This window comes from Lasioglossum baleicum, chromosome 19, assembly GCF_051020765.1.
Source record: "Lasioglossum baleicum chromosome 19, iyLasBale1, whole genome shotgun sequence".
Lineage (NCBI taxonomy): Eukaryota > Metazoa > Arthropoda > Insecta > Hymenoptera > Halictidae > Lasioglossum > Lasioglossum baleicum.
In genome coordinates, this window is record NC_134947.1 from 2,109,084 (window position 1) to 2,133,907 (window position 24,824).

Consider the following 24,824-nt stretch of genomic DNA (forward strand, 5'->3'; position numbering starts at 1 on the left):
CCGAAAAACTAAACTATAGCGTTAGGCTGATACATATGTATGCTACAGTGAAAGCGTGACGAAGTCGATGTATGCATTTTCGTACGATTGTAGGTTGGGTCAGCGATTTCCAGCCTGGCGCGGACTAATATCAGGAGAGGCGCCATAATTTTTGAATAAAAAATTAATTCTTATACCATAATATATACAAATAATAATTAGTTTACTGGTATCAAAGTCCCGGAAAATAGAAGCAATGAATTTAGGGGATGTAATGAATTTTTGGTGTGTTGCTAATGCAAATTTAGGACCTAATTCGAGTACTATTTCAACATTTTCAGGCATTTCAATGTTAGTTAAGTTCTTAACCCATTTGTTATTATTGACATCTAATGAAACGTTGGCCAGACAATCAGTATCTGTTGGGAGATCGGATACCAAATTCTGAGAGGATCGTGGTTGATTTACGCAATAATGCACTTCGTTTAACAAGAACTTTAATTCAGTTAGTTAACAACACGATACACTTGGTTGCCCTGAACGTTACGAGAGTTGCGAGAATATTAACGTATAAATGCGAACCGAATATTGTTTTGCTGACGATATGTACGCACGATGTGGTCTTCGCGGTGGTCGTTAACAGAAGAACGAGTCCTCGATCAGCAGGTGCGTAACCGAAAATCACGCGTTCGGCGTATCGCGAAGTGGGGGGTCGCGCGGCTGACGTGACGTCATCCGCTCGGCTACGCGAAGTCGGTAAAAGCGGATCGGATGCGTGTCGGTTCGCCTGAACAGTATCAGTAGATTCATTAAATGAAAAATTCCTATCATTCAATCCTAACAATTTATTCAATTTACTGTGATATTGTGTTTTTTATATTCATAAAATAATTTATTAAATTTTTTATATTCAAGTCTGTAGAATTTTTCTAATATGTGTTTAAGAATGAGAAATTGTAGAAAAATGTACAATATATGTGTTGCACCGACCCTTGTCGAGTTGGAGAGTCAGTGCACTTAAAATTGCTGGAATCGCGTGCAAAGTAGGACGGTAGGATCGGTCGAAATTCGGTCGTTGAAATGATTCGAACTCACTGGTCAATCGCGTTGTACTAGTCACAGAGAACGTTTATTTTTCACCGGTGCTACGGAGTAGCTATCACCCACAATATCGTAGCCTCTCGCAGGGGACAGACGAATCTTATAAAGTGTCTCGCAGAGGAGAGATTACCGGTTACTGTATTCGCGTTGTTCTCGTAGAGGAGTTTACAAGGAACACACTGAGAAAATCCGGCTGGAGGTCCTATTTACGTTTATCGGTGGGTACCCCACCGTTCATACATACATGGGAGCTCGCTTAGAGGTATCTATTCGCCGCGTTACTGTCGGGACGACGAGTGGGGGTTCGCGCGACGCTGAATCTTGGAAAGACTGCAGATCGTGTCTAACAATATGTATACGTGTGTTGAATGGCATAATTAGATATACGTACCACACCAGAAATTAGAGGCCTTCCTCTTCCTCGGTTGCCGTAGCTTATTCCCTTCTCCTCCTTGGGAAGCCGATTCAATAGGTTTCCGCATTCCCCAGGAGGTACTATATATTGACAATGCGTTTTTTTTCGTTTTTTCCACCATCGCAATGCAAGAGCACTGAACGAAGTGCCCAACCTAAAAAAAAATAAGCATTAGTTTGCATATTGATTGTTTAGGCTATACTCACTTTTATTATAATTTTACTATAATATACTTACGGCGCACTTCTTTATCATCGCCGTTTCAAGGTGGAGTGGGGGAGGCTGCGAATTCCCAGTGGTCGTGCTCTCGGATGATGGCGATGGCGTCGGGGGTGACGCTTTTGCCCCGCGGACGAATTCGCTGTTTCGCGGCTTTCATAGCAGCTTTCGCCGCTTCTCTGAAAGACCGTTTGTCCGGTTTCGGGAAGCTGCTGGAATGCCGGGTAGCCGCTGAAACATTCGTTTAAATCGAGATGAATATTACTAAACAATAAATGATCCAAGACAAACAATGAATTTTAATAATGAATTAAATTAAATAAAAAATGTACAATGCTTACCATACATCGCCTCTATTATATGCGTATCATTCAGGCCTGGGCTCCCCTTGGTACCTACCAAGTGTACTTATCGATGATGTCCCGGGAGAAGGCATCTTTGAAATATGCATTCACTGCATCCTTCAACGAATGCCCACCCAATTGGGCAAAGTATCCAACCTGAAAAAAGATAAGCATGAATTTGCATATTGATAAATTTGATACACTTACTTATATTATCGGTGTGATGTGATATACTTACCACGTTGTTGTAGTCGGTCCCAGGACCGAACGCGGCTAGCTCCTCTGCAGTCCGCAGAGGAAGGCACTGCGGTTGCTCTCCCGCGTACTGTAACGACACTATTTCCTGTATCCCCCTGAAAAATTAATAAACGACACATATTTATAATGATTAAAACGATTGATATGATTTAAACAAATACTGATAATGATGATATACTTACTGCATTTTGGCTTCCATGCGGGCCACGGTCTCCCGCAATTGGACCAGCTCACTAAGAAACGAGAAATTAATAAACGACACATATTTTCCATTAAAATGATTTAAACAAATACTGATAATAATATTGTACTCACTCCAACTTGGCGCCTTGCCGTACTATCATGTCCTACATTTCTTGCATTCGCTGCTGCACACTAAAACAAATACAAACATTACACCATGTGCTATAAAATGTAATTATAATTATTACTAAACTTGAAAATAAATACAAAACTTACAGTTGCCACTCCTCCATACTCGGAAGAGCAGCGGAGAGAGGCGCAGGCGAGAGAGGCGCAGGCGAGCGGGCGACAATGGTGGGATTCGGTGGAGGGTAATTTGGAGAGACGGGTGATGAAGTGCAACGCACAGGGTCGGGGAAGGGAGCAGGGATATGTTGGGATATAAGGGAGAGGGAGGGGGATTGTGGGATGAGTGATGCTGGGTGGGGTGGGTCCACGAAAAGTACTAGTTCCTCCGTATCGGAGGAGGATCCCAAGAGCTTGGCCAGGTCCGCCTCCAACTTATCGGGCTCCTGCGACGTATTACAATTCGATGTGGTAGAAGCATTGTTGAACTCCTTGAATTTGCTAGGTCTTCTAATGACCCTACCCCGCGAGCTTCGGTTTACTGTCTTCTCCCCCGATGTGTCCCTCCTCTTCTTCTCCATCTTTATCTTTCTCGACAACTGCCTCATTATCTCCCTCATCATCTGCAAATTCTGAAAATTGAAAAACATTGAATCCCGTTTTTTTTTATCAAAACTAATGAAATCATTTTTTCGTTGAAATGATTTAGTGACCCACTACATAGTTCGAAGGTATATTGTATTCTCATATATGAAACGCAATAAAAATATTGTATACAGGGTGAGGCGCCAGAAACAGGCCGCCTGAATAAGGGTAGATTCATAGCTCACCGGTTTCTGCAGCCGGGCCGATATTCTTACCCAGGTTTAAGGTCTGGTTAGTTTGCACCGTCTCCGGCGCGCGGACATTTTGGACCATTTAGTTTGGTGTCCGGTGGGCTGGTCGTAATTCGTGAGGCTCGCACAAAGGCCAAGCGCTGGGGATCGTGTCTAACCCCAGGGGTTCGCAGACAAACCCCAGGGGTTCCCTGAATCTTTTACTCCCCTCTACACCTCAGGAGATGCCTATGCTAGAGCCGGTCCGGTCGCCGCAGAAATTCCAAGCTCTCCGAAATTCTTCCGGCCGCCGCGCCGCACAGTGGTCTAAAACGCGAAATTTAGTGACATTTTGCCCAAAAACCAACTGTATCATATAGATATCTGTTGAGTGTTTATTGCTTTCTAAATATCCATCAACCTCGAAAATGAAAATATTAATAAAAGCCATTAGTGTAACAAACAGTTAAAGTTGGAAGTTTTGGAGATAGCCTTTCTCATGGAAAAAATTGCTTTTCTTCTTTAAGATGCCCTGACGATCCTTTTTAATATTTTCCTTCCAATTTTTTTTTTAAATGAAAGGTTTATCTTTAAGCTGTAAATTACTATTTGTCAATTGAAAATTAGTATTTGTAATGCATTAAAAATGTTACGCTAAATGTAATGAAGAAAATTTGCAAAATTATCAAGACTTCGCAAGGAATATCTTTTGAGTCATAAGAGGTCATAGAATTTGACAAAATGGAATATTTTCAGCATACTTTCTTCTATGTAGTCATGCAAAAATCATTTCCTAGATCGTCCTATATCAAAAGTGCGGCTGTGCGTATTGGTTCTCGCATCTATCGTCGGGACTCCGTGACAACTAAGAAACACTTTAGACTTGAAACACTTCAAATCTTTATGCTATGCTACAATTTTTTGAGCGTTATATACTATGTTTTTTCCTTTTTATTTAAGTTTTGTGCAGTTTATATTTAGTGCGTACCTCAGTATACTTTATGCATTAGTTCAGTATTATACCATCGTTTAGTACAGTTTATATTAATATACAAGGAGAATTAAGTATAATTCTCCGAACGCGTTGTATACGTTTTAAACAATCATCTTATACGACCGTTTCTCCCATCAATATTCAGAAAAAAATGCTATCGATGAATTGGTTTGCCCGATCGTCAATTTTACGCCTACTCCAAACTTATATTGTTGTCACTTCGTTCATCATCACACACTCACTGCAACATACTTTAACTCAGCACGAGTCATACGCGTTGTTTACAGTAATTTATATTTTGTATTTGTTATATAATTTGTGTTTGTTATATTGCGTTTATATTTATATTGCGTGTTTGCGTTTATATTTTGTGTTTGTTATATCTCGTTCGTGATAAAACATATCGTTCCACTAATATTTGGTAAGTACATAAATAGTTGGACATTTATTACGTTAACTATTTTCCGTGTTCAACATTTATTATTCTGCTATTCGTTATTATTAAGAATGGAGGCGTTCCGTATACAAATCTGAATTTATTATATTTATTATTGTTTACATTTCACTTTGTGCATTATACAGATACTATAGAATACTATAGATTGTGAATTTATAAGGATCAGATAAATTTTCTCCGGAGGCTTTGGAAAATCAAGAAACAAATTTTATTCAAATAGCGATTTCTCAAAAATTTAGAAAAATAATATATTGACTAAGCTGAATGTATTCCGTTTCAAAAAAATTTGCTAGAAGTTGTTAAATTTGTAAATATGTTTAAAAAATAGTTAAAAAAACTATTACATAAACGAAAAGTATACCACATTATACATTATTAAAAAAGATTACATGTTAATATCCTACACCCCAAATTTCACGTCGATATCTTTAATAGCTTAGAAGTTATACCAAAATGTCACTAAATTTCGCGTTTTAGACCACTGTGCGCCGCTACGGCGCGGCGTGGCATAGGCAGAATATAACATGCTGTATTTATTTAAAAAGCTATTGACTAGAACTTGTCAGAGTTTGTCGCGTCAATAGGTGGCGAATACGTTGTTAAGGAATGTAAACGTTATAGCAAAGAGTTTGATTTTTTTGAAAAGTTAGTACAATTATTAATTGATTACATGACATGGAAAAAGATTTGTGGAAAATGCAATTGGTCGGAATTGCAGAGAAAATACTAACAGTTGTATTTCGCAATTTTTTTGGTGTGACTCTTTATTGAAAATTTGAAGAGCACGTTGTGTGGATCTATTCCTGGCCAGCGTTTCTCTTGCAAATTATTAGAAAAACATGAAGGAGGAAAAAGTAGTACATACTGTTCCTTATACGCAATATTTTTTGTGTTTATGATATTTTGTTAGATATGAAGGTGACCTTTAATTTTTTAAATAGAATGTTTTATTATTTCTTATGTCACACGAGAGCGCGTGTCTGCAAATATTCTTCAAAGTTCCACGCAGAATAGAAATTTACAGAGAAAAACTGCCAAATGTTCCTCTTCCACCAGAAGCGGTCGTAACACGATGGGGAACGTGGATAGAAATGGCGATATTTTACGCAAAACATGTGCATGCTACTAGGGAAGTAAGTAAATATTTTTGGTAATATTTAAGTTCATTTTTTTTAGACTAAATGGATTATGAATTTTGTGCCAAATAGTCAAGTTCTCCTTTATTTCCAGATTGTTAAATCCTTCAAAGTACAAAGTGTACTTATTTAAGTTAATTTTTCCACTTTGTGGAATAATAAGTTAGAATTAAAAGATTCACAATTAAATTAGTTACAGATTTTGCTCGAAATCTAGATAATGTACAGTGACTCCCATTAATATTCGGACACTCTTAAAAGCACCATAACTTTTTTTATATTGGAATATACGACTTGAAATTTTTGGAGAAGTTAGAACAATTGGTTTGCTCCACAACGTGACACAAATTTTTGAAAAAAACTGCAAGTTGTCGGAATTGCAAAGAAAATACTAAAAGTTGTATTTTTCAACTCTTTTATGTGGGCTTATATGGAAAATTTAGAAAACACGTTTCGTAGATCTGTATCAATTAAACATATTCTGAAAATTTCATCAAAATCGGTCGACGTTGTAATGAGCTACAAACGTTAAAGATGGTAAAAATTGCAGTTTTTCACGGTTTTCGGCCTCCAACTGCAGTAATTCTAAGGATTTTTACATCTTTCAATGCCTGTCGTTTTTCCTGCATCAACCGATTTGTATGAAACTTTCACAGTGCATACAATTGGCACAGATCTACAAAACGTATTTTTTAAAATTTCAATATAGGCCCGCATATAAAAGTTGTACAGTGCAACTTTTACTATTTTGTCTACAATTCCGATCAATTGCAATTTTTAGAAAAATTTCTTTTCGCATCCTGTGGTAAACTAATTGATCTAGCTTTCCAAAAAAAGTTAAAATCGCATAGTCCAATATTAAAAAAGTTATGGCGTTTTTAAGAGTGTTCGAATATTAGTGGGAGTCACTGTACCTATTGGCTGTAGAGAAAAAGTGAGAGCACTCTATAAATATGTTTTTTAGAAAAATGTTGGACAGTGTTATTACTTATTATAACTGTAAAATGATATTATTTACTTATTGCACAGTTACGTGTTCTGCATGTGTATTTAGTATTGCGATTCCGTACCGCCCAATAGAAACGTTTGCGACTCTTCTCGATCGGGAAATTCCACTCTCTCCCTTGACGTTGTTGAGTAGGGGGTGTCGGTAGTGTATATGTATAAGGAACTGTGAAGCCACGTTTCAGCACCATTTTTGGCCTATCCTTGTACTGCAGTTTTCACGCGCGTGTTACTCTTAACAGCATGGATCGGAATCGTCGGCTAGCGGTAATTCTTTGCACTTAATTGAACGTCCGAAGACGTTACTTACGGGACCGTGAGCTCCGTAGCACAAGAAGAAGACGCCGCTACAACGTCCACCCCCTTTGGAGAACCAGAGAGACCGAAAGCGAATTGGTGCTAATTCGCCAAATGACAATGGATTACGAAGAAAAATTTTACGGATATTTCCGAATGAGCAGGGGCTGCTATGCCCTGTTGCTAAGCAAAGTCGGTGACAAGCTGGCAAAAAAACACACCCATTTCAAAAGTCCGATTCCCCCAACGGACCGATTGGCAGTTTGCCTGCGGTAAGTGATTTTTCACCTAATTTATTGTTATTAACACTTATATATGTATAAATATGGGGCTCCTTATGTAAATATTATTTTTTGCTTTTGAAAAAGGGTGTTGACACTAGAACTACCACCCACGTCAGTCAAAGTGACTAATTTTACGATTTTATTTAAAAATTCTTACTTCATGTTACTTTTTCCGCAATGATGCGATGACTTTTGCGGCGATAACTAAACGTGTAAAATAATGAATTTTTTATTTTTGTTCAATTTATATTCAGAATGAAAATAATTGTGTATCACAGCTACTTATACCAAAACCAGTCGAAATAGCTTCGTCTTAATTGAGCTCCTCAGTTGACAAGTAGCATAAGTCCAAAATTACGAAAAATGAAGTTATAACAGAAATAGTAAGTATTGAGCACCTTTGCTTTATTTAACTCATTAACTTGTGTCTACATTGTTTTGTGTTAATAAAAAATAAAAGCCAATTTTACATCATAAATTAAATTACTGTAAAAATATCTTGAATAATGGCGTAAGTCCAATCTCTTGGACTTACTCCATTATTCCACGGAACATATGGACTTACTCTACTGTTACATCGATTAAAGGAAACTGGTATATGTATACGCGATAATCGATTCGTAGTTAGCAAGACCGATGAGGGTCATCCATGTTTACATTAACTTCTAGAACTGTTTAGTATTTTATTAGCTTCCGTATCAGTGACATTGTGATATACAAGGTGTTTATTTTATCTTGAACACCTACATTATTTCCGCTACTATTAAAAGTAAGACAAAATAACTAAGTAGGATGTACATGGTTTTAAGACGCGCATCAGATGGTAATAAAACAAATCCTTTGAAGGTCATTTTAACAGTTTTTTCAAGGTCTCTGTATTTCTGTGCATATTGACATGTATTTTTCATAATGCAATGTTGTTGTCGGCGTCAAGATGAGTTCAACTACCTATACACCATGACCTTGAAGTGACCTTAAAGACGCCGACTATAACATTGCATTATGAAAAATACATGTCAATATGCAAAAAAATACAGAGCCCTTGAAATGTACATCCTATTTAGTTATTTTGTCTTACTTTTAATAGTAGCGGAAATAATTTAAGTGTTCAAGATATAATAAACACCCTGTATTATATCCGCTCGAAATGAATACCGTTAACGCAAATCCTATGGTAAGTCGGGAAAGAGTAAGAACTAGTGATGGTTGGGCTAGGAATGTTGCAAAACGACTTCGTAATTCGGGTGCAGATGCAAATGACGATAGAGGGGTTGTTCCATGCCAAATGTATTACTCTTTGCAGACACCATCGTCGTTTTTGTTGTAAATGAAATATGTTGTAGTCTATGTGAAAATTCGTGGAGGCTTAAGTCATCATTTTGCCGGTTTCGATTTTTTTTTTAGAAATGGCAAGCTTTCGAAAATTAAAACTTTTTCCCATTTTGGCGAAAACGGGCCTCGCTTGCGAATTTTTATCGCACGATCTGTTTGTCCGATTGAGCTAAATTTTTTTTGTTTTATTCGGAAAGGATTGGGCTATTACATAATAATTTTGTCAACCTCAAAAATCAACTTTATAATGTCGAAAAATTTAAACACATTCTTTTTCTACGTTTTTTCGATGATGGGGCTCAGTGATTTAAATGTAGAAAAAATATGGTTATATTCCTTGAAGATTCCACTTTAAAATGAGCCCTTGAAAAAGATGGTGCATATTATCAATGGAGGGCTCATTTTAAAGGGTAATCTTCAAGGAATATAACCATATTTTTTTCTACATTTAATTCACTGAGCCCCATCATCGAAAAAACGTAGAAAAAGAATTTGTTTAAATTTTTTCGACATTATAAAGTTGATTGTCGAGGGCGAAAAAATTATTTTACATAAAACCAAATAAAACCGAATAAAACCAAAAAAATGTAGCTCAATTGGACTAACAGATCCTGCGATAAAAATTCGCAAGCGAGGCCCGTTTTCGCCAAAATAGGAAAAAATTTTAATTTTCGAAAGCCTGCCATTTCTAAAAAAAAAAACGAAACCGGCAAAATAATGACTTAAGCCCCCACGAATGTTCACATGGACTACAACATATTTCATTTACAACAAAATCGACGATGGTGCCTGCAAAAAGTAATCGATTTGGCATGGAATGACACAGAGGTAAAGCACCAAATCCGCGTAAACTTCGTGAAAATATTAATTTATAAAAATCATAATTTACAAGATACATGCAAAAATAAAAAAGGCATTTTTTAAAACTTTTTTATTTTTAATACTATGTTACACGACAGTTCAATGGCTCATTGTTCAAGTTTACATATTCATGTTTTGTTCCTCCTCCAACAACTTCTCCGCTAGTAAGGAGTCGACAAAACGCCCAAATTTGTAAAACTTCCGTTTTGCTATCATCTGACGTTTCGCGTCCAAACTCAAAATTGCGGCTGTCACGCTCCTGCCACACAATTCGATGTGGTTCTCCTCCTTGTCTAACACTCCACGGAGCAATCTGTTCGACTCCTCAAAATTTCGGAGCATACCGTCGTCATCGTTATTGGTTCTTTTGCGTTTTGACACTCTCGTCGGCGGGTGTCGCCGGACCTCTTCGTCGGCATCCGACTCCCCATCTGCGGATTCGGTAGTGCCGGTCGTAGGATCTGATGTAAAATTGGTGCCGGTCGTAGGATCTATTGTGAAAGTGGTGCCGGTCGTAGGATCCGATGAGGTACTGGCCATTGCATCCTCGGTGTTTGGTTGGGAAAAGTTGGGGCGGTAGCTGCAGATTGTATCTCGCTCTCCGAAACACGGAAGCAAAAATTCCAAAATCGCCCCATATTTGTGATTTCTATCGCTGGAATTCGCCGCCTGGCCGCTTTTCGTGATCTGACGTTGCCGGAACTTCCGGAACGAATCTCGAATGTTCTGCCAACTGCGTTTGCAGAGGGAAGCTACAAACAGAAATATTTTTTAATTAATCGTCTATCATTGTTGTAGATACCTAGCAACGGGAGACTCTTTCCACACAATCAGCTACAGCTTTCGGATGGGGCATGCGACGGTATACCAGATTGTCAAGGAAACATGTAGAGTTATCGCAGAAACGCTGTTGGAGGAAACGATGCCGACGCCCAGCAAGGAAAGGTGGGAGGAAATCAGAAAACAATTTTGGGAGAAATGTAAATTCCCAAACTGCTTGGGGGCCATTGACGGGAAGCATGTAGCCATACAGAAACCACCGAACTCGGGATCTGACTTTTTCAATTACAAGAAGACATGTTCGATCGTGTTGTTGGCCCTGTCGGACGCGGACGCGAACTTCATCGCCGTCGATGTAGGGGGCAAAGGCAGGAGTAGCGATGGTGGGCTACTTGCCACATCAAACCTTAGGGATTTAATTAACGACGGAACGATGAGGTTGTTACCCGACGGAAATTTGCCGGGCACATCAATTTGCGCGCCCTGCGATGAAGCCTTCCCGCTTCGAAGAAATCTTTTGCGCCCGTATCCAGGAGCACAAGCTGAAGGCGACGAAAGGATGACTAATTTCAACACGTGCCTATCCATGGCACGGCGCGTCGCGGAAAATAATTTTGGAATACTTTCTCAGAAATTCCGCATATTTAACAGGCGGATCCACGCCTTGCCTGAAAATGCTGATTTTCATATATTGGCAGCGTGCATATTGCTCAATTTCATACGAGCCTATGAGAGGTCTTCGCCAGCAGACAGGGTGCAGGTAGAAGAAGAACCGCCGGTTCCTGCGTGGCGGCCATACAACAGTCGAACAGGCAACGCGACAAGGGAGGCTTTTGATGTTAGGGATACATTTAGTAATTATCTTTTCACATTAAGGGACCGACATGAATGACCGTTGCATGAGTGAGTGAGTGAGTGAGTGAGTGTGTGTGTTTGTGTGGACCTACATTGAAAATATAAAAATGTTTCGTAGATCTGTATCAAAGATATGCATCGTTAAAGTTTCATCGCAACGGTCGATGTGGGGAAAAACAGCAATTTTTACCATCCTTGAACGTTTGTAGCTCATTACAACGTCGAACGATTTCGATGAAACTTTCGTAATGCACATCATTGACACAGGTCTGCAAAACGTATTTTTTAAATTTTCAATATTAGCCCACAAACACACACGCACATATACATATACAAAAAATGGTTAAATGCAACTCTTTGTATTTTCTCTGAAATTCCGACCAATTGCAGGTTTTGAAAAAATCTCTTTAAACATCTAATATGAAATCAATTGCTCTAGCTTCGGGAAAAAAGTTGGAAGCGTACAGTCAAATATTGAAAAGTTAAATAAGAAGAAATATTGAAGAGTTATAGCTTTTTTGCGAGCGGTTCGAATATCAATGCAAGTCACTGTATACTTAAGGATGTTCTGGAGGTATATAAAAACTCAACAAAATTTTTGGAAATTTGACAAGTGTTTCGGATGGAGACTGGTTGCATTCGGACGAGGAGACTGCGAGATGGATGCCACGTGTGGTGAAGAAAAGTTCACTATGATTGTTTCACCACGTTTGGTTTATTGGTTTCTCGCGAGGCCTGATATGAGTCCAAGACACTCGCGGAACGACTATATGAATCGCGGGCACGATTTATGTTAACAACGTTACGCAAAACGAATGGAAAGCCGACAAGATCACTGTTTGTTCGCACTGATACAAGAGGTTGCTTTCTGTAGCACGTCCGGAAGGCAAGAGAGCGATCGACGTCGAGCGGAACATCGAGAGTCGATGCTCGTGGTGGGGACGATCAGAAAAAGTGTCCTGGACGGTTGTTTGTTCTCGAATATTCTGTGTACGTGCTATACCGAAACAGCGTACACGGCGGTACTCATTTTCGCTGAGCCGGTCGCTGGAATCTCGCGGTTTTGTTTCCGAAGGCATCGAACAACAAGATATAATTCTTACTAAATTAATGCAACTACCAAAGTTTGGGTTCGATTCACTGCACCGTTTAAAAATTATATAATAACAACTTAAAGTTTGCACATTTTAACACGTCTTCTTATGTAGAATTCATAAAATTCCACTTCAAACCCTATGTAAACCTTGAAAAAACGCAACTAGAAACTCAAATTTTTTTTTATATACAGGGTGTTTCGTTTAAAACAGGACACCTAAATATCTCCTCTATCTCTCAAAATACAAAAAATGTTTCTAACGTAATCCACATGGTTTCAAAAGACGAATCAGATGGAAGAATCGTTTTTTATAAATTATAATTTTTTAATCGTTTTTTCAAGGTCACTCGTGTTTTCCGTATATACATACAGTTTTTCTAGTTGTATCTTATAGCAAACATTATTGTACATTTATCCATGTTTAATAGCACGACCTTGAAATGACCGTGAACTCTAAAATTTGCTAATTAATGCAGAACTTTCTTTCAGCGACATTTCAGATTTCAACGGTAACAGACATCGACTATGAACTTGAACTTGTAAATAATCACATTTATTACTGCAATAAACATTTGAAATACAGACGAATGATACAGTCTGTTTATTTACAAATTCTAGTTCATGGTCTAATTTCTGTTAGGGGTGAAATCTGATATGTCGCTGAAAGAAAGTTCTGCATTAATTAGCAAATTTTAGAATTCACGGTCCTTTCAAGGTCATGCTATTAAACATGGATGAATGCACAATAATGTTTACTATAACATACAACTACAAAAAACTGTATGTATATACGGAAAACACGAGTGACCTTGAAAAAACGATTAAAAAATTATAATTCATATAAAACGGTTCTTCCATCTGATTCGTCTTTTGAAACCATGTGGATTACGTTAGAAACATTTTTTGTATTTTCAAAGTTAGAAGAGATACTTAGGTGTCCTGTTTTAAACGAAACACCCTGCATAGTAAAAATTATGCAATTAATTATGTCCAAAATTTATTGGGATTCACTAAACAGTCACAGAACTAAAAATTATGAACTGTTACAAAACGTCAAATTTATCGTGTTGTCCTTCTCAGTAGCATGGAAACGCGACAACTAACAACAATATAGCTACAATCAGAGGGTACAATTATTCGCAAAAGTCACTCACAATTTTTTATAACATGAAGACAATTTGATTAAAAAATAAATATAACATGAAATTCACTAATGAAACGAAAGCTTTTTAAATTAATCTATTTTTTAAATGCAAAATATACACGTGAATGGCTTTCATTGCTAATATATTGATGGATTTCGAATTTCTTGTACTTTTGTCTCCCATTGTACCTCCAGAATATCCTTAACTAATGGCTGTCTCGATAACTGTGTTATTATCCGAAAATATCTCTATTGAAGCAGTTTCATGTTTGGTCATTCCACGTGACATCGGAGCGCTTTTTGAAGTACGGTTTCGGATTTGGTTTTAATTTGAATAATTGGAAATCTTGACCTGTCAGCGATTCTCAAAGTACTATTCGTTATCTTCAATTGTTGTTTTTGCAGAGATGTACCAAAAAAGGTATGCGAACCCTTTTCCACACACATATTGAATTGTAAAATTAGAACTAACAAACCGATGGAAATGAGTTTGTAGTGAAAAGATGCGAGCATCTACTAAGAATGTTGTCAGTTGAAAAAATGATTTTTTTCCGCATGTATTCGGCAAATTTGTATAACTATTCACAGCACTCTACTTCCACTACAAGCTCCTAGAAACACATTTCCAAAAACGGTTGGCACTTTTTTAACACCTCGACGATACAACATCTCAAAGATGTCGAGGAATCCTTTGAGAATCGTTCACATATCACTACACACAAGGAGATATCCTTTGGACTGACGTTGGAATGACAAACAGGGATGTATTAAAATACAGTGAATACTGACCTGGCTGCTGCAGTTCCACAGCGATGTGTTCCAACGCGGTGGTCTTATACTTCGAATCCATGTATTTAGCGTGTCTTAAATCGTATAAAAATTCACGTGTGCGCACAGCTTCTATGAGTCTCTCGTCTTCCATGATGGGTCTAAGTGTAAAGCCTAGGTGTGAACTGTCCGATGATCGAAACTAGAAAGATTCCTGCGTCGAACCTTCGTGAAAAAAGTCACCTCGCAATTAGCCTTTGCGGGGGATGGTAAAGATACCTGTGGCCAAAAATATTATTGGCGTGGGGGACGCGGTCAACGGTAGGGCCTGCAAGTGACCCACCTGAACCGGGGCGCTCCGACGAAATGTGTTTGTATGCATTCATTACGAGAAGAAACAATTTTATTGGAAAATAACATTAAACGAAAAAAAAATCAATGCGTCAAAAAGATAGCAGACTTTTCTTAAAATAACCAAAAAGTAAGCTGTATGTATAAAAAAATTATGTCTTAATGTTTTGTAAGTCCGCCTTTTGGTTGTTTTACTTGGAAGAAACGTTTTGCTATAGATTTATATAATTTTTTAACCACGTTTCTGCTTAACGATACCCAATTTCGTTCAATACAGGTTTTTAATTCGTCGCGGGTTCCAGATTTGGCTAAATAAAACTCTCCCTACACGCCGATCCTTGACCCTGGCGGGAGAGGAACTGTCCGAACCGACTTCGGTTAGGTCATCCTGGTTTGATCTGCAAAAAAATGAATACATTTATATAAACAAATATCTAATTAAATTTTTATCTAAACTACGATATATACCTATAATATAATATATACATACATATGTATAAGAAATGCTTGAAAGTTTATATACAAATCTGTTTCTGAAAGGGCCCACCTCCCACCCCCGTCAAAGACGGTCCCTTTCATTTATTGAACAGCTCTTCATGTGTGCTGTGTTGCACTCGCCGGCGCAGTCTTTTCTTTCTGTCATGTTCTTTCTTCACTCTACGCGTTATTAGTTCTGGTGCCATGTGATCCTTGTAGAACGTTTCCAATTTGTCTGCCATTTTTGTTGCCCAGAAAGTATCGTCTCTTTCAACTCGTACAGTTTTTCTGCTATGCGGTGTCCAGAAACAGAAGTAAGCATACTGCCTGTTTGTTGCATGCAACTGTCCTTGCACTTGGTAATAATAGTCATGAGTTCTATTCATTTGATCGTTAATAATCATGCCTCGTAGACAAGAAATGTTCTCTAATGCGTCATCGGCAGACATATCCTTCGCCGAATATGGACATTTGATTTCGACAATGGTATCGTCATTTATTAGTCCATCTGGTGTCGCACCCAAGTAAGGAATGTCGTAATCAATAAAGAGCCCACACGGCTTAATAGGGACTCCGAGTTCGGCTGCTAATTCCTCCAGGGCGATCTTCTCGTTCTCCTTTCCGTATTCCACTGCTGCTACTTTCAGTATTTGTGGATACATAGTCGTTATTATAGTACCTGCTCTATTTGTACTGTCTCGTAATTTGCACACTTTGCCGAAGTTGGATGCAGTTAATAAATGTTTTCTGTAAAAATACCATGTATCGCTGTTCGCTTGACCACGAGTTATAGCTTCGATTCTTTGTCGAATCACTTGCCACCGGTGGAGCTTTGTCATGAGCTTCTCATGCTCTAAATTGTAGACTTCTTCCGTCATATCATCATCTGGTTTCTCCGCATTAGGGCCATAGTCCTTGTCGCATCGTTGTGGTGCTTCAGTTCGGTAGAAGGATGATGCTTTTGCTTTTTCTTTCCGCTTCTTCGACTCATCCAGTTGACGTTTCCGTTTAGTTTCCAACTTTATTATGGAGGCTGTCGGTTCTTTACCCATTGCAGCGCATAATCGACTAAACGTTTCCTTTGTATTATAATGGAGGACAGCAGCATAGACTCTCCCTTCGTACGAGCCTGTTCGTCCAAAGTTTATTCGTTTTCCTCCGTTGTATTTTGCCATGATGCAGTTCAAAGATTCTACTGCGTTATTATTTTTCCTGCACAGTAAACTTTTGGAATTATCTATAATCCGCTGCATTGCCGCTTCCATTTGTCCTAATAAGCCAGTTTCTCTCAATTTCGGGATATAGTTAGTCTGGTTCTTGTTAGAATGGTTTTTGCAAAAGTATGCCAAGTCCTTACACTTTTTGTGTTCCCCGAACACGTGACTTATCACGTTCCTCAAGTCATCTTTGAGAAGTTTGTCTCGATCCGAAAAGCTCAGGTTTTCTTGTTCTGATCTGTATCTTGCGGCACTCTTGATTGCGGTGCGCACCTTGTAGATAAGCTTAGCTATAATGTCTCTCAGCTCCTTGTGGGGGCCTCTTGCGCTTATCCTATTCAAACAGCTGCACAAATTTCGCAACAGGTGGTTGTCGCATTCAACTTTTATCACTACCACCTCATACTCTGCATACGGATCATCATCCCGTATGCATTTGTATACGCTGCTATCGCCATCGGCAACTAATATCGCGTATATTAGGCGGTGCGTTTGTACACTGGGTTGAAATCCTTCCAGGATAGCAGCGCTTTCCATTGATGTCGAACTTTGTTGGCGACTCCAATTCTTGTAACAACGGTGTTCGCGCGGCGCTACTCTCTTGTGCGCCGCTGTTTCGCAAATGACGCAAAACTTGTTCTTCACTACGACGCACAGGACCTTCTTGGTGTGGCCTCCAACGATGGCTGCTTGTCCAGACAGGGAATTGTAGTTTCCGCCATGGTATGATCTCTTCATCCAGCTGCCACCCGCGATTGCTGTAGTAATCGCTATTTCTTTATTTATCGGATGAACGTCTCCTGCTACCATGGCAAAGTCTCTTTCTTCTTTCCCAGCATCTATCATCGATTGTCGCGCAGCCTTCTTGTAGCCATCGATGACATTCGTGTGACATTTTAGGTACAACGCCTTACTCATGTATTTCACGTTCAGGAGTAGCATAATGTCCTCCAGTTGATTGAAGCCGCCTCCTGTCTGCATTGTTGCGGCAACTGCGCTGTGGTTGATATCCAGGGTGCCGTCATCTTGTGCGAGACATCGTACACGTTTGATGCAATTGCACATCTGGCATTGGATCCGACACGTAGTCTCCAAACCATTCCGTGTAGATCCTATTATCTCGAGATGGTCGATACCACAATCATGTCCCGCATTTTCGCCAAAGCTTTTTTTCAGCTCCAGCAACAGGACTTTAGGCTCGGCGAAGACTATTTCCTTGTCAATTGGTTTCTTCTGCGGTTGTGGTTGTTCGGCAGTTTCTACTACTATGCTGTCATCTTCATTGTTGATCTCCTCGATGATTTCGGTCATCTGGACATCTTCTTCGGCGAAATCTGGTAAATCTGCGACATCGGCGAAATCTACGGATTCTGTGGAATTGTTTTCCTTCAGCAGCTCCCACATTGATTGTCCTGTGTACTCCGCGTTTTCTATAGCGGCTCTTGGACAATAATTTTCTATGAATGACAGTAATTCGCCTGAGGTACTTGCCTCGGCCACAGTACCACGACTCACGGGGTACGGTGCACTTCTTAACCGTTGCCTGCACGTAAAAAATTACTAATTATACATACTAACAAAAAACAAATTTAAAATGTAGTGTATGTAAAAATAGAGTTTATAAATAGAGTCTGCAAATGTATGAAATCCGCAGTCTTGTGATCGCATTATCTGATTGTTGTAATTTGTGCTGCAATACAAGGAATACGACGATTGTTATTAGTGCATAGCTATGCATTGACAAATGTGAACAATGAACGTGAGTGTGGAAAAATTTCAAGGCATCTGTGTAAAATAAACGTGTGATTTATTAAAATGTATTTATCGATTTGAAAGTGAAAATGAAACGCGACCTTGACCGCACATCCCTTAGGCTGTCGTATACCTACTACTAGATATCTACCACCAGCTGTGCAGTTCATTGACCTGACCGTACGTCCCTTAGCTTTCGGTACTGCCGTATACCTGAAGACATCTGTGCAGTTCGTCACCGAGTGACCCAGTGACACACATTTCTAAGCAGCAAATGGATTTACGGCTGAATACGTGAGTTTTTCATACAATCAGTTTCTGCTTCTTCTCTCGTTCGGATAAAGTTGCCGTAAGTTGGATAAAGATGATGTGGGTCCTCATCGATTTCAATATGGCCTTGAATATGTTATAAAACTCGACGTTTTAAATATCTTTTCCCTTTGAAATAGTTGGCGGTCGGCTTTAGTTTCGGAGATATTAACACGCCGTGCCCGCTATCAAGAACACCCATATGAATTTACAAGTAATGTTTTTTACGATTATCTCGTAAACTAAAGCCGACCGCCAAATAGTCTAAAGAGAAATGTTCAGAAATGTTGTTCAAAATCATGGTCTTGACAACATATCCAAAGCTCATCGAAATCGGAGAGGAGATAGTTCAGATAGTACATCGATCGATTTACAATTACAAGTTACTTATCTCGTAAACTAAAGCCGATCGCCAAAAAGTCTAAACAGAAATGTTGTTCAGAAATCGGAGAGGGTTCACATTATCGAGAAACTCTTGTTCGTTGCGATGTCGCGGCGTACCACCGACACTCGTTTGCCGGCGCGGCGTGGCGGGCCAGGGCGCGCTCTGATTGGTCCGTGTTTTTCGTTAATAACTCCTAAACAAAGCCGCAGTTGACATTGGTGCAAAGGAAAATGTCTCTTAGAATGGTCTCAGGAACCACCCCCTTTCGGGATTTTCACGAGTTTTGGGACACCCTGTATATGAAATTCTCGACGCTCGAAATGCTTGCTGTTTCGCTCTGACCCGCGGCCGCGGCCTACAGCTTGACAAATGTAGCTGTGCGGCTGAATGTCCCCCGCAAGGGGAAATGTTCCCCGCTGCGCAGTGGCAAATAGGCGAACTTCACAACGATACGTCACCTGTCAAACGATTCACGTTGCGACAGATCAGTTAAAAAATATAGTGACAAAAGTGTGTTCGCACAAACATATAAACAGTTGTTTTGTATGTTTACAGCTGTAAGAAATAATGGACAGTACGCACTTTTGACGAGGTGTGTACTTTACCGTTCAAATGTTGCATCCTTCTCTCGTCGAGTGCGGTCTTTGTTTTCTTCTGCGCATCCCCCTGAATTTAGTCACCCACCAGCTACATTTGTCAAGCTGTACCTTGCATATATAGGCCGATCGCCACAACACGTACGTGCGAATCGGCTCTCGTATGGAGTTCGCGGCTGTCGCACCTTCGTCGCTTTCTCTCTCACACACACATTCACGCTCTCACTCTTTCGCACACGCTCGCTAGGGCATTCACCTGTTAGCTGTTTATTATTTCGGCGATCCGCAAGTGTCCTACTTGGCAAAAACGCCATGCGCTTGATCAATCTTCTTCAATAAAGACAGGCTTTGAAAATACATCGAAAACTTATAACTTTTTCCATGGTACCCTAATCATTTTTTACGTAGAATCAATAGAGAAATTCAATAACGCAACAAAAAATATGCATTCCTATTTAAAGAAATGATTATTATCAACAACTTTATTATTATCAACAAAATTTACTTTTCATTATTATCAACAAATATTACCAACTTTTTATCTTAAATTATTTTTTCTTAAGAGGTATGAATACAGAAATGTATGGATACGAGAGCCCCCGTTGGCAGTCCGAAAAGGATTGGAATTTGGGAGTGCTAGGGTCAAATAAACAATTCAACAATGCCTGTCTAGACTTTCAATTCTTTTTAGTAAAATTTTTTTCTTATGAATGCATACAATGAAAAAGAAAATGTATTTTCAATAATTAGTTATTATTACAGTTATTATTCGCTGTCGTGGAGATCTCGTTTTCGTTCATCTGCGCACCGTTTCTCCGATATGTCCCGTAGGAGGTTCATTTTGATGGCGTCTTGTGAACTCCGGCTCAATTCACAAACTTCGAGCGCCATCGTTTTGAAGAACCTTACAAGCATTACTTTGTCTTTGAAAGCCTGGCTCGTATTTTGGTCGTAGCCGTTCATCGATCTCTCGAGCAAATTGGCACATCGATTGATAGTGTCTGATACGTCCCCCCCTGTTCGTCTCCTTTTTGGGCGGAGGTTCGCAATCGTCCTCCTCCCCCTCGGTAAGGAAACCAGAAGCCGTGTCCTGGCTCGCGGTTGTAGCCGATGTCACCTCCTGGCTAAGGAAGCCAGAATCCGCGTCTTGGCTCGCGGTTGTAGACGCTGTCACCTCCTGGCTAAGGAAGCCAGAATCAGTGTCTTGGCTCGCGGTTGTACCCCCTGTCACCTCCTGGCTAGTCCCGGAGTTCTCCTCCTCGTCCAGGCTGGACAACGTACCCCTCTCTTCGAAGGAAGGGCTCAAAAAATCCAGAGTGTTACCGAATTTATATGGCCTCTCGCTGGATGCCGCCTGCCCGCTCCGCGTTGCATTGTCGCGGGCGCGATGCTTTCTATAGCCGCACCTTATGTTTTGCCAGCGTTTTTTGCAATTGTCCGCTACAGAGAAAAATATTTTTTAATTAATCATCTGTCAATCGTCTGCCTTGTATTTTATTTCTATATGTATAGTGTCACGGCGTTTATTTCCCGGCGAACCGAGAGATAACCGCCTTCGAGAAATTATGGCCTTGCGACCGGGCCACGCTCGGTCGCGCGACACGTGGTCCTCTCGAGACAAAAGATCTTCGCAGATTCGAACGGAACGACAAATTTGGACACGAAGTGAACGGGCGCCAGGTACTATACCGTACCACGCGAAACTCTCGAACGATTCGTTCGGTTCTCAAAACGACGTCGAATCTGCGAACATCGTTTAGGCCGGTGACGGCCGCGAACAGGTCCAGGGAACCACGTGAGGAAAGGAACGGGGCATTCCCCGCGACGAGAACGTTTCTCACGGTAAATGAAGCTACTCGGTAGATCTCGGGCAAAATATAGTCGTTTATTAAAACGAGATGATCATACAATCCGCCGGCCGTTGCCGGCGGTAGTCAATAGCTTTGCCGGCGCGAACACGAAAGTGACGGCGGCTGTTCGGCCGATCGCGCGGAATAACTTCTATCGCGTCGAGCTCGGTCGTCACAGGACTTCGCGTGAATTTACAAGCCACGAGGGCACGAATTCGACCGAGCTCCGGTGACGTACGCGTTCCTAATTCGAGACTGGGCGAAACGTGCGAACGGTGAACGACACGAAACGAATACGGCGCGTTATCCTCCCGTGGAACGATCCGAGGGTAACCCGAAGAATTACAGGGCGAATATCGTGGTCCCGAATAGCTCGTGCACGAGGATTCGGCGACACACGATCCGCGGCCTCGCGAGCCTCTCAGGAGAGCGACTCCTGGTCAACGGTAAACGCGGGGAAACACGCGGTACACCGCGGTACGAACTTTCGCGAACTCAAATAACGTCCCCGAACCAACACGAACTGGTCACAAAATTATATCGAAATGAAGCCTGACTGGCACTTACCAAATACGCTGCGATGGCGGCGGTCGCAAAATATTACTGTTCGATATCGCGGTCTAATTTTCGCACGTCTGTACTATGTGTAGTCCTTCGACCCAGTGGCCCAGTTCGAGATGGTTCGGAACGCGGAAGCGAGTTTTCCCCCCACTCTCGTCTTCGGCGACGCTCGGGCCAATCACGTTGTTTCGGGGCGCAGGGACGACTCGATGACATGTCTGCCCGGGCCTTCGGTATTTTCTATTTTCCGAAGCCCGGCCGATATAAGGCGGTTAGTCGGCATCCATGGATCCGAGCCGTTCCGGTGTAGCTCTCATGGCATTTTCCGGATGAGACGTCGACGAGGGTGGACTGCTGATCGTCCTTATGTTTAACAGCCTCGTCGCTTTCTCCGGGTTGACAGATCCGGGCTCGGTCCAATCCTCGCCGTCTTCCTCGCCAGCGGCGCCCTGTGATTGGTGTTCCGAGCGTCTCCGCTTGCGGCCTTCCGCCAATCGGCGGCCGGAGACAGGTATCGGGCTCCTCGCCGATTTCGGTAGTTTCTGAAAACTCTTGTCGCGCCCGGCGGCGCGACATTCAAATGCGATAATTCTATTCTTTTGGGCGTTCGGATGTCCCAGGGAGAGCGCTCGTTATAGCCGTTTCGTTATTACACTCCCGGACAAAAAGATAGCACATTTTAAAATTAACGTAATATTTATTTATTTAACATTACAACCAAGGTTTTATTTTTACGCATTCTTGCAAAATATCGATGTAAACAGACACAAATGAAATTGAATTGAATTTCGCCAGTGTATACAATTTTATTTTAAAAAAAAAGAATTTTTAAGGAAATATGGTGTGACAAAATGATAGCACATTTAACTGAAAATTATGTATAACAGTAAATCAACGAATGATAATTAATGCTTAATATTTTGTGGCCCCTCCTTTACATTTAATAACAGCCATCATTCTCTTTGGCAAAGATTCATAGAGTTTTTTAATGGTTTTTTGCTCTAATTGCTCCCACTCATCTTGAATACATTTTTTTAATTCGGCAATATCTCCAAATTGTCTGCCATTTCAATATACAGCTCGGGCAAGATTTCCCCAACAATTTTCAACAATGTTGAGGTCGGGTGATCTTGCTGGCCAATCTAAAACGCGAATTTTTTCTCGAGAAAAGTACTCTTTTACTACTTTTGCTGTGTGTACTGCGGCATTATCCTGCTGAAAAGTATACTTCTCTCCAGCAATTCTGGTCGCGTACGTGTTTATTTGTTCCTTAATCATTTCCAAATACATTTTGCTATTCATTTTTCCTGTTATAAATTTGATTTCCATTTTACCATAGTACCCGATACCGCACCAAATCATCACACTACCACCTCCCATTTGTCGACGACTCAAAAACTGTTCCTCTTTTCGCATATCGTGAAAATAGTAACTCAGACCATCAGGTCCATCTAAGTTAAACCTCTTTTCATCCGTAAATATTATTCTTCGCCATTTCTTTCGCATATGAATATTCTTTTCCGCAAAGTGTAACCGATTGTTCTTATGTTGCACAGTTAACCAAGGCTTTTTCTTTAATTTTCTTCGTTGTATGTATTTGCATTTTTGTAAAACACGTCTCACATTCCTTATATTAGTGTCTACACCAACCCTTTGTGCAATTTGCCTTGCAGTCATCTTAGAATTCGATGCTGCTCTTAGTATTGCACGACGTTCCCGGGCGCTTAGACTTTGCGGACGTCCAGAACTCTTCTTTTTACCATAGTTTTCCCGATTTTTCAAGAAATTCATTATTACTTTTCGACTTCTATTCATAATTTTTGCTATTTTTGTCACTGAATATTGTTCTTCTTCCAATTTCATTATAGTGTGAATCTCACACGCGTTCAATCTCTTTCCGCGACCCATTTTTCATAATATTTCGCCTTTTTTAAACAAATATACAACACGAGGTAATATTACGGACTTTATTAACTATGTTCCGAGGTTGTTGTTCGCAATTCGCGAGGTTCGGTGTAACTGGAAAGCGTAGATTTACTACACGTGCTATCATTTTGTCCCACTTGCGAACCACAATATTTACGTTTTCATTTCTAGAGTTCTGTTGAAGTAAATATTGTCGATGATATTCAGTACATTACATATAGAGGCATGTCAGAATATGTTGACATATTACAATACTAATTTTCTTCGGTTTATTCTACCAAATGAGAAAAAATAGACGAGGTGCTATCTTTTTGTCCGGGAGTGTATGCCGCTTTCCAGTGACCCGGTCTCTCGCTTAAGGTTCGGAGTGACGTAGGCGGAATGTGCCACGTCACAATAGTAGGGTGGTCCTTATTTTTTGTCCAACGAATTTTTTTCACGACGCCCCCCAGAATGGTTCTCTTTGGTGAGAAAAAAATTTGTGCAAAATTTAAGATCGATCGGATAAAAGGATCACGTGGCGCATTTAAATTGAAAATTTTGAAAATTTTGAAATTCATCGTAACTATAAAGTATTATATATCGTTGGATTTGTAATTTTTTTCTAAATAAGAATATGGAAAAATTATATGACCTTAATTTTTAAAAAAATAACGATGACCTTGAAATTTCGAAAATTTGATTTTTAAAAAAAAATTTTTTTATGCCATTATATTTACCATATTTAACAATGCAACTTTTTCCTCTGACATTTTTTCATAGAACCACAAATAACAGATATTTAAACATATCCATTTATTACCTATGACCCAATATAATTTATTACGTTACCTCCAGATGTACCCCGTGGACCTTAAGTCCACTTTTTTACAATTTTACCTATCTTGAAATTCATAAGCGCACACCCGGGAAACAGATGTAAACCCTCGTTAAAAATTTTATAACAACCCG

At 40.0% G+C, this 24,824-nt stretch overlaps 3 protein-coding genes and 1 long non-coding RNA gene across 5 annotated transcripts in view; all 4 read right to left on the reverse strand.

Annotated features, from left to right (window-relative positions):
* Positions 1–295: 295 nt before the first annotated feature.
* On the reverse strand, positions 296–2,209 carry LOC143218321 (uncharacterized). 2 transcript variants are annotated; one of them, XR_013011026.1, is made up of 3 exons: positions 2,056–2,209; positions 1,733–1,945; positions 296–1,649 (listed from the first exon to the last, which is right to left on the reverse strand). It is a non-coding gene; the product is annotated as an uncharacterized LOC143218321 (long non-coding RNA). Both variants share the same exon structure in this region.
* Positions 2,210–2,252: 43 nt separating this feature from the next.
* The window catches only part of LOC143218320 (uncharacterized), a 94,172-nt gene continuing 71,600 nt past the window's right edge, over positions 2,253–24,824 (reverse strand). Inside the window, exons 2-5 of the mRNA XM_076443453.1 lie at positions 2,776–3,257; positions 2,632–2,691; positions 2,499–2,549; positions 2,253–2,411 (exon numbers count right to left, since the gene is read on the reverse strand). Coding sequence (XP_076299568.1) covers positions 2,664–2,691; positions 2,776–3,248 — 501 coding nt within the window. The 5' untranslated portion in view covers positions 3,249–3,257 and the 3' untranslated portion in view covers positions 2,253–2,411; positions 2,499–2,549; positions 2,632–2,663. The remainder of the gene's footprint in view (positions 2,412–2,498; positions 2,550–2,631; positions 2,692–2,775; positions 3,258–24,824) is intronic.
* On the reverse strand, positions 9,766–15,192 carry LOC143218536 (uncharacterized). The gene is made up of 6 exons (XM_076443765.1): positions 14,400–15,192; positions 13,871–13,930; positions 11,309–11,416; positions 10,884–11,069; positions 10,635–10,713; positions 9,766–10,558 (listed from the first exon to the last, which is right to left on the reverse strand). The coding sequence occupies exons 1-6, from the start codon at positions 14,601–14,603 to the stop codon at positions 9,927–9,929; spliced, it is 1,269 nt and encodes a 422-aa protein (XP_076299880.1). The 5' UTR covers positions 14,604–15,192; the 3' UTR covers positions 9,766–9,926.
* LOC143218255 (uncharacterized) overlaps positions 15,373–24,824 on the reverse strand; it is a 56,472-nt gene continuing 47,020 nt past the window's right edge. The window contains exon 2 of the mRNA XM_076443343.1: positions 15,373–20,976. Coding sequence (XP_076299458.1) covers positions 15,376–17,898 — 2,523 coding nt within the window. The 5' untranslated portion in view covers positions 17,899–20,976 and the 3' untranslated portion in view covers positions 15,373–15,375. The remainder of the gene's footprint in view (positions 20,977–24,824) is intronic.

Excerpts from the sequence above, each read along its gene's own strand:
- LOC143218536 (XM_076443765.1), bottom strand. The coding sequence starts at position 14,603 with ATGGAAGACGAGAGACTCATAGAAGCTGTGCGCACACGTGAATTTTTA. Across the intron at positions 11,417-13,870 it reads TAGTTAAGGATATTCTGGAG|CCTCCCTTGTCGCGTTGCCT; the intron begins GTACAATGGGAG and ends TAACATCAAAAG. Across the intron at positions 10,714-10,883 it reads CCAACAACACGATCGAACAT|CGTTTCTGCGATAACTCTAC; the intron begins GTCTTCTTGTAA and ends TTCCTCCAACAG.